Source organism: Lissotriton helveticus, chromosome 4_2 (assembly GCF_964261635.1).
Source record: "Lissotriton helveticus chromosome 4_2, aLisHel1.1, whole genome shotgun sequence".
In the NCBI taxonomy this organism is placed as follows: domain Eukaryota; kingdom Metazoa; phylum Chordata; class Amphibia; order Caudata; family Salamandridae; genus Lissotriton; species Lissotriton helveticus.
Genome location: NC_136064.1, coordinates 121,050,859 through 121,067,437, shown reverse-complemented (window position 1 = coordinate 121,067,437; position 16,579 = coordinate 121,050,859). Strand labels below are relative to the sequence as shown.

At 42.2% G+C, this 16,579-nt stretch overlaps 1 protein-coding gene across 1 annotated transcript in view; it reads right to left on the bottom strand.

Moving 5' to 3' along the window:
- The window catches only part of LOC144751963 (nicotinamide N-methyltransferase-like), a 78,851-nt gene that overhangs the window by 6,957 nt on the left and 55,315 nt on the right, over positions 1-16,579 (bottom strand). Inside the window, exon 3 of the mRNA XM_078639925.1 lies at positions 8,344-8,551. Coding sequence (XP_078496051.1) covers positions 8,344-8,551 — 208 coding nt within the window. The remainder of the gene's footprint in view (positions 1-8,343; positions 8,552-16,579) is intronic.

The following is a 16,579-nucleotide window of genomic DNA, read 5'->3' as shown; positions in this document are numbered from 1 at the left end:
TGGTTAAATGTCTCCTCAGTTTGCTGATAGCATATGATATTGTGTCCATTAAATGAGCCCCAAAATATTGAGACTGTAAGTGCAAATATGTTCATCCAGCGGGAGCAGAAAAAAAAGGAGGGTAAAAAAAGTGTGCTTCTAATCATAATACCCTTAGGGTTTTTAGACATGACCGCAGCCTGAACCACTGAACAGAATGACACCAAATTTGGTAAAAAGGTAGATCTTGGTCCAGTAAGCGACCTTTTTGTAACTTGGTGAAAATCAGTTGAATCATTTTTGAGACATTAACTGAAATTAAAATTTTAATATGTAGGGGCTTGGTCATCTGCAGAACCTCCTTGTATTCGTGAATCCACATGCCAACAGCAATGCAGTGATTGACTGGCCGCAACCTGTGAGGAAAGTTGGTGCCGCCATTTTATTCATTCTTATGCGGTCCTAGGGGGGAAAATAAAGTTAAAAAGGGATAGTGTACCCTCACGTCATGGGATTAATCGAACATCAGAAGCTATAGTTACAGTTATCTCAAATAACTATACATTGTGCCCTAAGGTAACTATAATTCAAGCCCTCATCATGGACTGCTCATCACCCCACATGTTACATCGCTCGTGACATCTTCTATGATATCAATGATAATATTACTGCAACATTTGAAGTGAAGTTATTGATGAGAAAACCGTGCATGGCAGGGGCATGAGTTATACTTATCTTAGGGACAAATTTGGACCCAGAAAATGGTGCTGAGCCATTATACCATGGGGAGGGGGTCGATATCAGCCTGGAGAACACAATCCCCAGGATTCGGCCTTTAAATTCTTTTTTTTTTAAATAGAGGACAGGGTCGTGGAGCCCCCCTCCTCTAGCCAATTTTCTTATGTTGCCACTGAATTCAAGCTAGCCTGGCTGATGAAGGGTGTTACCCAGAAACCAGTCCCAGGATGTTTGCTTCTGGTTCAGGGAAGACCTGGCTTGTCAGTTCGGGCTGGATTGACCCCATGAGGCACAGGGTAAAGACTGATTTGCATATAGCTGGGTCTAAACTGAGGTGTGAAAGAGAGCTGAAGATTCAACCCAGATCTGTGACTGGGGGTGAGTTGCTGGAAAGTTTCAGTGCTCCATCCATCATCTCCTTGTGTTTGCTGTAGGCGGGTCCCCAAGGCACACAGTCTGCTCCTATACCACAGTAGAAGCCTAAAGGCCCCTGCTGTCCCTGTCGGCTCCTCACCTCCTGCTGGAGGCAGCTTTGCTTCCACGCACTGGAAGGTGCTGGAAATACAGCTCCTTGTGTGTGAAAGTAATTTATCGAGTGGATTAGTGTGGTGCAGCAGCCAGGGCAGCTGACTTCGGCGCACAGGATTTACGGTTCGATCCCCGGGTCCGGCGGCAGCTCAGCTCAGCACCATGTGACTCTGGAGAAAAGCTCACTTCATTTCCATGATGGCTCCCAGCACCTTGAGACGCGTAAGGGTGAGTAGTTCATGCTTTACAAATACAGATTTTTTTTCCTGCTCACTTGACTGTGGGCAAGGAAACAGATGAATGCTCTGCTTTCAGCAGATGAGTCAATACTGGGATCAAAGATTGATTACATATCACCACAAAGCACCCTCTGCATATTCATGTTCATTCCATACTCAGAGGGATTCCACACATCAAACATTCAGTCTCACACATACACAACTCCCACAATATATTTACGGTTAAATTTACATTTACAATATTCACAAAACACCATAGACAATTGATAGGAAAAGTCTTTTTGAAGTTTGGAGCGCTTTTAAAAGAAAAATTGATGTGGTCTTATGGCTCAACAAATATGGTCTACGCGTTTCGAACTCTGAGTCAATTAGGAGTTGTCATCAGGACCGAATCTGTGAAAAAAGCAGTAAGGAAAGGCCTCTTGCTTTCTTTTTCCACTTTTCAATTTTTGTATTCAATGTAGAGATGTTTGTATAAGATGTTTAAAATATGAAATTGGTGAAAAATAACCAAACAAAGAACGTGAAGTAAAAGAATAATAAAAAAATAGATTAATTCTATCCAACAAGTGTGGATCTACCTGTCTTTTAAATTGATTGTATAGAGAAATACGTATCAAGAAACAAGTGTTCAGTATTGGATTCTATTTTGTTTTCTATTAGTCAGTGGCTTTGCCTTACTGTGGAGAGCCCAAACCCAGTGGTGGGTTTCAGTTCAGCAGATGAGAGCATTTTCCACCTCTTGCTTGCTGAAAGCGGAGTGTTTGCTGGTGCTTGATGGGATCAGTTGTAGCTCCAGCCAAGCAACATTAATCAGCAATATCTTAGGTTGACTAGCCCCGGGACATAACAGGAGCCGGACCTGGGAGGTGCAGTATATAGCCTCAGGGAAGTGGTGGTCCCTGGGGTTGAGGGCATTCCCTGCAGACCTCCCCATTTATTTAATGTGTGGCCATGGGCAGCTGGTAGTCTCGGGGCTCTATACATATTCATATAACAGAGTTCTATGAAAAGCGTTATTTTCAGGTGTGTATCTCTTGGGTCACAAATAAATTGCTGGTTCTTCACATGGGGTTGGGAAAGTTTTGGGGTGTTTTTGTGTAGTGGGGGAAGAGAAAAAGGGAGGGTCCCAAAATGCGTTTTTCCCATGTTAAGTCCTATTGGACCGTTAGACATGACTACAGCCTGAACTGCTGGGCAGAATGACATCAAATTTGGAAGGAAGCTATATCTTGGTTCTCAGGTCCTGCATTTTGTGATTTGGTATACATATGTTCAGTAGTTTAACTGGAAAACGCATGCTTATATCTGGGGATGCAGATTCACATGCACTATGAACTCCTGATTGGCTGGCTGCACCGTGGCAGAAAATACCATTTTGTTTGCCAGGGAACGGTTGCCAGTGTGTAAAACATAGAGTGAATATTAAGTGAAGAGGATAGGTGACAGGTTTCCTGACCCCTTGAGAATGCATACAATGAGAAGTGAGGGAGTATTATGGCCATAAATATGCCCCAATTTTATGGGATTATTAATTTAATCTTTAGATTCCTGGCGAGGCTCAGAGCAGCCCCGTGTAATTTTGCAGGTGACCCGCTAAGTTAAATCGGTTACAAAAGTATGCACATATACAACAATATATATAAATGTTTATACTCTCTTCTTATCACAGCTACACAGCTACACCCACTCTCATATTCATACAGTCATTCTCACATCCAGTGTTACACCTATACAGACACTGTCACACCCATTGACAACCCCATAAAAACACTGTAACTTTCATTCACAAACCCATACATACATTGTCACATCCATTCACAAAGCTATGTAGACACTGCCACATCCATTCATATACCTAAACAGGCACTGTCACAACCACTGACAAACTCATACAGACTCTGTCACACCCATTCACAATACCATAGAGACTCTGTCATAAACATTTGCATACCCATAAAGAAAGTGTTATACCCATTCACATACCCTTAGCGAATCTGTGACATCCATTCACAAATCCATACAGTCACTGTCACACCATCTGACAAATCTATGCAGACATTGTCATAGCATTCACAACCCCAGAGAGTCTATCATACACATTTACAACTCTCATATACATTCATAACCCCATACCTATTTACAAACCTATAGAGACACTGATACACCCATTCACAAACCCATAGAGTCACTGTCACCCCTATTGATAAACCCATACAGATATTGCCACACCCATTGACAATCCTATATAGGCTTTGTTACACCCATTCATATACCCATACAGACACTGTCATACCCATGTACATCCAATACAGTCACTGTCATACCTGTTGACAAACATATACACACACTGTTACAGTCTTTCACAAACCATACAGTCTTTGTCACACACATGCATATACCCATACAGACAATGTCACACCCATTCACAAAGCCTTACAGACACTGTCACACCAATTCCTGTACCTAAGCAAACATTGTCATAGCTATTCACAGACACACTCTGTGACACCTATTCAAAAACTCATACAATCACTGTCACTGCAAATAGAACCCCACACAGATTCTGTCAAACCCATTCATATACCCACTCAGAGACTTTCATATCCATTTACAACCCTGCACAGACTCTGTGACACCTATTCACAAACCCATAGTGACAAAAGTCACACCCATTCACAAACCCATATAGGTGCTGTTACACCCATTGATGAACCTATACATTCATGGTCACAGCCATTTGTATAACATACAACACTGCTGCACACATTTTCAAACCCACATTTGTACCTAAAATAATATCAATTTAGACCCTGTTATACCCACTGTGAGAATCCCTTGAGAAGTCTTTACTAGAATTATTAAATGTGATTTTTTTCATTGAGTATCTGCTTTTGATTTGTGGATCCGCAGAGTCGAAAACGGTTTGGGACATAGCGTGGCTCTTGGAAGAGCTATTGTGTAAATTTTGCGTATATGATAACTACATATTCGTGTGAATGCAGGATTTCAAACTGTGCAGGAACACTCTATTGCCTTCATCTGGGAAGTGAACACATTCTCTCCTGTTTATCGCATGCGTGTTGAAAGGCAATGTATTATTGTAGACAGAGACCATGTTATGGTCTCTGAGGAATGCTGAGACATTTTTATTGAGATGTTTCCTGGCTTTCTCTGTCTCCAGACAGAATTCAGAAGACCTCTTCCTTTTCTGCCTCTGCTATATGTTTGAAAACGCCATGGCAGTATGTGGGAAAAGTCGCATTAAATGTTCAAAGGTATTCTTTATTAGGATTTTCAGTCCTATCTCAGTCATTGTGCCTAGGTCATTGCCTCCACAGTGAACAATCATGGGGTCTGGATGTTGGTTCTCCATAATACTTTCAGCCAATGGATGCAGATGATGCCATTTTGACACTCGCTGGCCAAATATGAGAGTGGGTTACCATTCTTCCGCTTGGTGTTTGATTGCTTTCTTGAAACAAGTTTGAAAACCTGATACTGAGAATAAAAAAAGTTTAACACTAACCATCTTTAACAATTTTGTGTATTCATCTATAGCAAAACAAAATTGATACAGAAGGGCTGAGTGTTATGAAGATGGATCAAACTGAGCAGGATTTTTGAGAAATGTAAAATGAAATTTTGAAAGTGAGTAGAACTTGTGGCAGCAGGGGTGGCATTCCACCCTTCTACAGGGAGAAGACATGTATGCACTGGTATACCCAGTAATAGTTTTGAAGAGCCTCAGCATCACAAAATGGATGCTGCTGCCACAGACACGAGTCTGACCTCCTGCTGCTGGATGAAACTCCGGCAGGTGAGGCCTGGACAGTAGGTTTCCTGTCCAGGGAGTTGCCAACACCTCCCCAGACAGGCTTTAGTGTATTGGGCAGGGTGGTTTGCCATCAGTGAATGATTTTGAGACACTGTCTCAACCCGGTTGCTGGGAGCTCTGCCCCAGCTCTGGAGTAAAACTGGACAAAGGGGAAGGGGTGTAACCACCCTCTTCCCAGGTCCTCCCATAGGTGGGACCCTAGAGTCAGTCAAACCCCTAAACTTAGTATAGAAACCCAGTCACTAGGACTTTATGTTACCTTGGACAAAACTCTGAAGATGAAAACTTGGACCTACGACATTCCATATTGACTGGAAGATGGAAGCAATCTCCCTAGCGGTCAAGGAGTTACCTCCTCGTTCAAACAGGCACCAAAGAAGCATCTTGCCAGTCTGCATTTTCAAGCCTCCCACTGGATCCCGAAGAATCTGTGACACAGGATATGGACTTCCAGACATCTACAGACATGCACTGACTGCCCTTCAAAGGGTGAGTCCCTCAGACCTTGCTGGTCTGCACCAAAGCCAATCTTGTCTTCTTGCATGGATTGCTGTTGCCATGGCTTGTTGTGTCCAATCTGAATACCGACACTGCAGCACCCGACATCTGACATGGCACAGCTTTAATCCACCTCCTGGTCATCGTCAACACCTCCTGGTTCTCGTGGCTAAAGAGTCAAGCTTCCACTACTTCACCTTAAAGCACCCGACATTGGCTGGCATTTCCTGTCGTCATCCTGGTCACTGGCTGGACGCCCAGACTCTGTCCCCTCTGCTTTCAGCTTCTTTATAGCTCTGATCCACCCTCAGGTCCACCGGTCACTTTTCCTCTGGTCGCCTGCAGCATTTCTTCGCAGCTCTCCATTGGAATCGAGAACTAAACCCCACACCAAAAGACACCTATGCACCAGGCTTCCCTGGGTGAGGTAAGATGAGTACTCTGGGGCTCCCATGGGTCTTGACTCTCGAAGTGTCTAAGTCTAAAAGGGTTCCATCGTAGTTCACCCCCAAGTGTCCTTAATCTTTAAAATTGCAACTTGTATTTCCTCCATTGAAGTCAATGCTGATTTGCGTCTGTGTTTAGACACTGCAGGCGTCTCCCATGGGTCTCCTGCGCCCCTACCTTGGGTGGTTCCTGATTGCCCCAGCAGTTCTACAGGCCCTAGGCCTCACTTCTGTCCCTCACATGGTTCTTATACCACTATTGTAGTATATGGTTTGTGAGGCCCCTAGGGCATAACGGGCCTGGCATATGCTGTTCACTATTCTAGTGGACACCTTGCACTGGTCCAAATGACCCATTATTGATGGTAGGTTAAAGACAATCTTTATAGAATGCTATCCTAGTGGTAGCTGTGGAGAGCGCATTCAGGCTAAGTCTTGGAGGAATGTAAAGCAGCGTGTTTTACCAGTCTATAATCTTGAGAATGACCAAATGAAAGGAGAACCACACCAGGTACATATATAAAATATATGTATGTATTCCAAACACATCCCTCAAGTCTCTTTATGAGGCTAGAGGCAAAAATACATAAGGAAAACAATATCACACAGTAAACTAGCACAATACACGTTGAGCCCTAGGGGCGTACCAAACCATATATTAGGAAAGTGGCATAAGAACCACGACTTGCATAGACACAAGCACTAGAGCCTTCAGAACTATTGAGGCCACCAGAAACAACCCAAGGTAGTGACACAGGGGACGTGTACAGTGTGTGAACACAGCCGCAAATCACCATTAACTTCTAAGGGGAAAATTGCGGTTAGAATTTTAAAGATAAAGGACACTTAGATGACGACTTTGAACAAACCTTTTTAGACTTAAGGGTTCCTAGGGCCAACAACCCACGGGAACACCGGACTACTCGTACCTCACCCAGGGAAGCCGAGTGCATAGGTGTTTTTTGGTGTCGGGTTTCGTCGTCGTTTTCAATGGTGATCTACTGCAAAGTGCTGCAGCCGTCATAGAGGAAAGTGTCCGGCATGATCCAAGCCTGGATCGAAGATGAGAATAACCTGAAAGCAGAGGGGACAGAGTCTATGTCACTAGCCAGTGACCAGGACCACAATGTCAGGTGATTTCAGATGAAGAAGGTGAAGCTTGATTCTTCAGCCACGAGGACCAGGAGGCGTTGATGATGACCAGGATCTGAAATCGAGCTGTCCCACAAAGGATGTGGAGTGCTGCGTTGTCGGTTTCCGGATTGGACCCAATAAACCTTGGCAACGGCAACCCACGCAGAAAGCAGAGATAGGCTTCAGTGCAGACCATCAAGGTCTGAGAGACTCACCACTTGGTAGGGAGTCAGCGCACATCCGGAACAACCAGGGAAGCCTAAGGAAAATCAGAATGCCCTTTGTGGGGACCCACCAGTCAACAGACCAGGGATTGCAAAGGAGCCTCAAGCGGAAATGCAAGAAGCGGGCTCACGGAACATTTGTGGTGATGAAGCATATCACCAACCAATGAGATGAGAGTCATGAGATGATAATCCACTAAAGATTCCATAACCACGAGGGGAGTATTTGTTTTATGTTCACTATAAAGTAATGAGGAAGACAACAATGTAATTCATACACTCAATTTCCCACTTGTGTTCAACGTTCATTAAACAGTCTGAAGACATGAATGTTCCAGTTCATAAACAGGTACAAGTCAGAGTGAGGAACTAAATCAACACTTTTAAAATCATGATCTGAAATTCAATTGGTATGGAATTAAAGATTTTCTACAAAAGAGGAACAAAGTGGTTTGACTTAAAAGAATGCAGGGTAGCTTACGAGCCTTTGGTTTATCTGTGATTGTGTGTAACTGAGTAAGTGATCATGGAAGCCCAAGTATAAAGCAAAGAAGATTACTCTGTCTTTTACACTTCTAAAAGGGGTGTCAAAACCTTCATTTCATTTTGTCGTGTTTGCTCCTTTCTATGAGAACTCATATTCTTTATAGGAGTTATGAAAAGAGAAGCTGTATAGGAAAACAAAGTACAACTGTGTTAATACAGAGCAACATACTTACCCTGTGGCCTGAAGCTCACAAATCATCTTCATAGCATGACTATAATCCATGGTATCAGGTTCATTCTTCAACCATTTCTGCATCTCTTGGATGGATTTGTCATCAGCGCAGGCAAAGGTGATCTCGTTGAAGTTGTCACACAGTGGGAGAGTGTAATAGGCGAAGGGCCCAAAGCACAGTGCAATTAGGGAGTTTCCTTTAACATCACCTGTTTACAAAAACATTCATACTGGAGTGAAATAGGAATATAAAACATGCACATGTTGCTTTCTCATCAGCAAACTAGAATGAATACATATGTTCATTATGTTCATCATTATCATTTATAAGTTACATATTGTGGTGATCTTGCATCACGTGAATCTGTCATATCCCCGCTCAGGCTCTCATTTGACCCTCATTACCACCCCAGATCTAACGTGGAGTCTACAGTGTCTAATTTTGGACTCGGCTTCAGTATCTGGTTGGTAAAGTAAGTTGGTTATCTCTTTCTGTCCTATATTTCAGAGGTGTTATTCAGTGGGTGTGAGTGTGTTTTGGTTGATTTGTCAAAGGAACCTGCACCTCTTGTAGACTATGACATTTTCTGCTGTCTGTTTTTGTCTGGGGTACATTTACATCTCGGGCTATAGGAGTTCCTGTTCAAGTGGTTAGGATTCAAACATCTAAATGATTCTTGCATCTACCCCTCACAGTACCTGCCCCAATGTTGGGCAACTTGGCCATATTTGTTACAGGATAGTGTCACTTTTGGACCACTCAAATGGTGCATACCTGACGTAATCTTTAAGTGCAATTTCTCAAAGCACGCAATCCAACTTTGCATGACCCTGAGTGGCACCATAAAGCTGGAGTAACATAAAGCAGCACACATTGCTGTATTGTGTTACTCTGACCTAGGGAAGCATTCCGTAGGTGGTATGTGGGTGTTCCCACACAACACCCATGGATTGTGCCCATATCTACCGTAAGTGGTAGACCTGAGCAAGGGCGAAAACTGCTACAAATCCCCTGGGGTGGCACAACGAGGAGAACTATCCTTAATACTCCTTGGTTTTTCCGTTTCTATGTGTGCCGCATTCTGAGGAAAATACCTCAGGGAATTGTTTTTGTGCAGGAAGGTGCTAACAATGCAGGCATCAATGGTCTGTGTTAGCGGTAGGCGGCACAGTGTGCACCAGTACTAGAAAAAGGTAATAATGTGTTATTTAATGTTACATACACTGCGTAACATATCGGTAAATATGCCCTTTACTTTCTCTGCTGCTATAGCCTGTGGAGAAGTGTGGCTCAATGGTTAGAGCGGCAGACCCTGAAGCAGAGGTCGGCCCGGGACCAGGGTTCAATTCCCGACACGGCAGGGTCTTGGGTCAATGTCCGCGGACTCGATAATTCTCGCCTCGGTGCCTATTCCAATCATGGAGTCCCACTCTGCAACTCTGGGCAATAGCTTGCTTAATCTCCACAACAGCCCCCACAACGCTAAGGATGCCTGGCCTCCACCTTGGGGGTGCCCAGGAGTGGTCACCTCATAGGGAAAGCCAGGATGGGTTCCACAGCGGTATTCGTACAAGCGCCTTGAGACTGTTGCGGGTGAGAAGTGCGCTATACAAGTATCAATTTACATTTACATTACATTTACAATCAACACATCCTTGTTTCTCAGTACTGACTCCCGCTCAAGGGAGATACATGGCAGCTCTCCCCAGGCAGTCCCCATTTACCAGTAGGTCACTTACTGTCTATGAATTCCTTCTCAGATATCTTGCAGCTTTCCACCAGAAGGTTTGCCTGGCTGCACAACAAGATCAATCCCAACATTAACTGGCTGACTCATAGTTTGTGCTCAATGCCAGACCTGTTTGGAAACCTCTGCTTGTAAATCGACCCGGAGAAAATTATAATGATTGGTTATTTTCCCAGTTCACATAATTACTTTCATCTCCTGTCATGTTCTTCTGCTGTAGTGTAGACGTTCTTTGTCTGTCACCGACTGCTATCCACTGACAGCGACACTGTCAGTGGTTAGAATGAGTAACCCTGTATCTAATGGGGCAGAACGTTAAGGCTCTGTTTGAACCAGATATGTACTTGATTTTTATTTAGTATATGCCATGAAGAATTGGTATAGTAGGTCCCAATTCGTGTGTTTATATATTACATTTATGATATTAATTGTACCCGTGCTGATTTATTCGTGTGACGTAAACTCCACAGGATATCAATGCACTTAAATAGTAATTACATATGCAGTATCAGCAGTGTAGACAGCGTGAGGAGTATCGCAATAGGAACCATATCAATGTGAATTACACTGATGACAGAAACTATAGCATTAGTGATGTCAACAAGGAAAACAAAGTCATTAACATTCTGTAGAAGAAAATTAGAGACAAGAAAAATATTAGTTTTCTGAAGAGAGTTTAGTTGTGCTATTCCAGTCTGCCAGTGTCTAATTAATGTCAATTATCTATTATAAAGGAAGATGATGTTATGAGAAGGATTTTATTGGCTCACAAGATGGATTTATCCTTATAGAAGATGGAATAGACTTATTTTGTGAACACTCCCTCAGAGAGCTTGCTTTAGGGTTGTGCTTTTCTTAATGTGGTAGAAAGTCAGTACAAGAGTGTGCTGAGTATTCATATGGCCCTGTGAAATATAAAGGCTCTAGGCCTTAATGGGAAGCTAGTAAAGTATAATCAGAATTGGAGTATTGTCCTCATAGAACCTTTTAGCCCCGGTGACTAGGTGAGCTGCAAAGTGAGGCTGGCATCAAAGGTGCTTGGTGCATTCTTGGAATACCTGTTGGGAGTGTTCTGCCAAGGTGTAATTTGGTGAGGAAAGGAGTTTGAGGTATATGTTTGAAAATTAGAGGCTTGATCTTTTTGAAGAGTCTGATTTGATGTTGGACACCTTAGGTAAAGTGTTAGTGTGGGAGAGTAGATTAAAGTTTTGAACAATCATAAAATGGTTTACTGAATCAAATGCTGAGGATAGGTATGTGATGACTCTGTGCTTCAACTATATCTAAGTCCTGACTGATTGTCATGGAGGAGGATGATTTCATTTATGTGGGATAGGCTCTTTTCATGTGTTTGCTCTGTTGAGGAATGTGCCAAAGAAGCAAAGCAAATAGGTGGGGAAAGCTATCATCTGAGGGGGGACAGAAGAGCACTGTGTGTCCTGTTCTGGCAGAGTTTACTAACCAGCAGTCAAGTAGTAGATGTGGGAGGAAAATGTGAACTGTTTAGATGCAGTTGTATAGGGAAAGATGAGGAGGAACATGAGGGGAGGAAGTAGGATAAAGTCACATGGAGAGTAACATGACCTAGGCAGGGATATGTTTAGTGAAGGGAGGGAATAGGGAAAGTTATTCAAGGGGTACTTAGAATTTATTTTGAAATGTGCAAGGCTCTTCTATGCTTATTGAATTATTTTCTTGCCATTATTGAAAATGAAAATTCACGGTTCTCCACCAAATTAAATTAAGTTTATCTACATGTGATATTTGTCTAAACTTCTCCAATTCAGTTTTGCACCTGAAGATGCATTTGAGACTAGTGTATCAACCACGAACATTTACCTAGTACGATAGCATTTTGAATGTGGCCTTTTAGTGCACTATTCAAGACTCACCAAGTTCCTTGCATGTTGTCTAAATTCTATATGCATTGCTTCTCTCTAATAGTAATTTTAGATCTCAGGCATTTATCTCAATTCATGGCATAAAATGTGTGAATGCAAAGTGCATTACAATGCCTTCCACCACTAGTGTATACCAGTAAAGGTTTCCTGATTACATTTAACAGGCCTATGTCATCCTTGTTTTTATTATGGTGTCTTGCACCGCTCACCATCCTTTACAGAGAGAGATTAACACACCTCTTGAGCAGGTATATATTCAGATAGAGAATTCCAAGGATTATTTTATAAATGTTGACTAATCTTGCATGAACATTCATTGCTAATTAATCTGCTGTCTTTTCTACCATAGCAACCTCACACTGAATACATCACATCCAGCACAGCGGTTGCAAAAATATTGATCCATTACCCCTAATGAAGCAAGATATTGAGGGCATGTTAATTATGTAACATTACATTTACACCGCAATAGTCTGGTACCATTATCCAATCTACAGGGCATGACCAGATTTTGGGCACAAAGCAGCACAATGTTTGTGAATTAAGAAGCACAAGAGGCCTGTTCTTTCTCCGCCTCTCCCATTCCACTTTTCCTTGCTCATGGTTTGTTTACCCCATGATACCATGTGTTGGCAGCTTCAATAGAAAAAGTGAGTCATTTTTGCGGGACCAATACCTGAACTGCATGTTGTTCCCTGACCGGCGATGACCCTCCTAATTACTTTTGTTTCTGTCTCTCTTATGCACCTAAAATGATACCTTGATTGACTAGACTGTTGGGTTTCATGGCTCAACGTAATGGGTTGAGGCCTATTTCTCCTGATCTCCTAGTCACAAACTACTATAGAACTTGTGCAACTTGGGCAAGTACTCCTTCCGCACTTGACTCTCAATGGTATCTGTAGCTGAGCAGTCCAAGGCTACCTCTCATTTAAAGTGTAAATTAAAGGTTAGTGACCACAAGTCACAACTAAAGGAGCATTCAGCAGTATCAATAAATTAATGTCCAGTCAAATCCTATTTGATCTGTAACTCTACACATTCAAATAGTATTATGACATGCATGAAAAATAACACATTTACCATAAGGTAGGGCGTCCAGTGTTTTCTGACAAATCCCTGTCCCACCCACTCTTAGTAATGTGGTAGGTGTTATTCCCTATTCCCTGGTGCCACATCTAGGGAATTCTTACTAGTAATCATTAACTCAAAAGTCCACTCCGACTCTAAATATAGGTGCCTCAGCATTCTTAGTAGCGAATCCAATGATAGGCCCGTAAAAAGTCTTACACGCTCCAGCAGCGATGAAGCTTGCAGGGTCTCACACTGCTCTGGTCCTGGTGGAGGTGTTAGCTACATGTATGCTCTGTGTCCAGAGCTTATGTAGCTGGTTCCATCTTTGATCATAGTATTAATCCCCAATGGGAGGTGAACTAGATAATTAATCCCAGAGTCCTCATCAGCTAATGGGGTAAATCTGAAACAATCCTTCATTCTTGGTGGTGACTCTTGGATTGCGTGATTTACAGTTGTCGGACGACGGCCCGATCATCAGCAATCACTGATAACAGCAGCCCCTCCAGCCAAACAGAGTTGATATATCACTACCTGCCAAGACTCTGTCCCTCACCACATGGTAGTCCATACCTCAGCAGTTCCTCATGGTATTCCGGGTCACTGCTAGACTCCACACAGGCCTTGGCATCTTACTCTAGCAGAAATTTCACACCTGCTCCTCCTGTCTTAGAAGGTCATCACATGTGGCACTGTGAAGCCTTCACTCACCCTACAAGGCACTCTCCTTGTGGCAATCTTTGTAAATACCCTCTGCTGGGATACAGTTGTTGCAACTAGAATCTACAGTTGGTCAATGGCTGACTATTGCAATTGTAGTCCCTTCACACTTTGCAATGGGCATCATCTCGGTCTCCAATACACTCCACTCCAATCTCCATAGCAGGTGGTTTTGCTTTCCTTGGGTGATGTCCTATTTCCTAGCGGGGAGACTAGCAGTCATTGGCCCCAAGTCTTGGTCCCAAGCAAAATATTGCACAGCTTCCACTCCTCACAGAGCCCATCTTGCTACTTGGCAGTTGAAAAATATATTTCTCTCCGCTTATCATTCCATTTTATTGACATCAAATGTAGTTTAGGATTTTGGTCTTTAAAGCTTTGCGGGGGCAAGTGATCAGATAATTGACTTGTGTGGTATTACAATTGGTATGTTTACAATGTATACAAGAACATGCAAACAGTTTCTGGTGGCATGAGCGACAAGCATTCAGAGATATACTAGCAGATCTATTTTTATTTGTTCATTCTTTTGCATGGGAAATGTATACGTACCTCTTGCAAACAGCCTGGAAGGTGCAGAACAGGTCCTATTGTTAATGTTTCCAGTTTAGTGATCTTTCTAGAAATTATCTTTCTTGCCTCTGCTTATGGCAGGCTCCAGCAGGTTGAAGATGATACTCACAACAGGAACTGGTAGGCATTTAAAGTCTCTAGAGTCTTTCTAGGAAAAGTATAAGTATTCTGGAAAGTTGGATGCTTACTCACCTTTAGTAGTGTAGCCAGGTGTGGTACACTTTCCCCCAACCTCCATATTTTAGTATGTGAATGTTGTTGTGGGTATTTATGAACTGTTAGTAAAGAAAAAGAAGTTGAAAATTGCTGCTGTTTCTGATGGTTTGACACTTAGGGCCTGATTATGATGTTGGATGGACCTGAGTCCATCCAACATCATTTGGGAACTGGGACCAAACGACCTCCTGTTCTCAGTCCCAATCCAGCAAGTAGGATGCGACTGAACACTATACTATAACAATCCTATTCCTTACAATGGTAGCCTGCATTCCGACCGGAATGCGTGCTCTCATTGTGAAGAGCTGAGGTGCAGTACATCCCTTCTCTCCGAGGTAGGCACCTCAACGTGCCTGTCACCGGGTACATGGATCAACATCTGCTCAATAGGTGTTCCCTAGGTCATTATCCAGAGGCCTTGAATCCATAGGGGCAATGCTGGGGCCCCCAAAGTCGGATTCCCACAGCTTTTCTGTGTCAAAAACGCCGGCACAGAAAGGCTGTGGAATTCTACCATTGCAATCCGTCGGGCCGAAAGAGCCACCTGAGGAATTACCAGAGGCTTTCTAAATGGCAGACAGGCTCTCTGAGTCCGTCAGAGGCCATTCGGAAATCTGGTTTGGAATCCTTTCCAAACAACCCCATCAAAATGGGTCAGTCGGAAATGAATCCGAACAGCTGATTACGATACCGTAGAAACAGATCTGATCAAGGGTCAGAGCCGTTTCCTACACCAATGTAATCAGGCACTTAGAAGGGGCCTACAGCACTGTGCTCACCAACTTTGTTGATAGCTTGAGGGAGAATTTCTATTCCATATCGGTTGTGCGTACCTCGCATTAGCAACCTGTGTAACGTTGACTTCTAAAGTCATAATATTTGGGAGAATATCCTCAACTGATAAGCTGATGAAGTAATGTAACTGTTTTGGTGTTCTTCCTCATAAGAACAATGAGTAGTATTGGGGAGGATTGATGTAATGAGCGTTTAAATTTGATTGAATTGTTATGTGACTAATTAACCCATTCATTTTTTGCTAACAATTTTAGAGGTGCAGTAGTTCAAAATTATTTTATGGCTGTTGTACTTATTATGCTTTTTTGTTTTTGTAATGGATTTCATTAATTTTATAAATATTGATATCTAGTCAGATTACTGTAAATGAATACTAGACTTTACTTTAACTACTGTTTGAGATAGTTTATATACCAAAAAGCAGTCAGGACAAACACTCCTTTAGAGGAATTGGCAGAGTTATGACATTCAAAAATAGTGGACATATTCACAATCTGCATTTAAAACTACAGCTACAGTACTACAATAGTACTACTAAAGTACAAAATTGCTTTTAAAAAACCTATGAGCGTAAATATCCAACTCTCCTGTGTTTGCTATTAGGAGATTCTTACATGTGACGTTGCTACAAAGGAGGGAGTAATAAGGAGTGATTTAGGTCTGGTTACTGAGGGGCATGCACCCACCCTCAAAAGAGGGAGCCCATTTTGATTCACAAACGTCATAGTTAAATTTCCACAGCCACAAAGGTACCCAAAACTCTAATTGCTGAAACTTATAGCTGAATTAAGTTCAGTAGTAAGCTTGGCTAACCACTTGACCAACCACTGACACAGCAAACCCCCCACAGAAAATAAAGGCATAGGTACTTGAAATAAAACCTCCTATGAAATAATAATATATTAAATAAACTATTTAAAATGTTTAAAAATAAATACAATTTCATATAAAAAGTTCAACAATTTTTTATTTAAATTATTTATAAAGTACTTTTCCATAAAACATTCTACAACAAGTAATTAGATAATCAAATAAATAACATCAGTATATTCAACATTTCATAAAACACATCTCATAATTCACCGATCTCATAAAACCTCGTCCCACAATAAGATCAGGGAAGAGAAAAATAAATAAGAAGTGCAGTAGTGTGTAAAGGGTTGATTTCAAAGGAGACAGAGCTTCATCTGGAGTAAAAGTAATGTTGGAA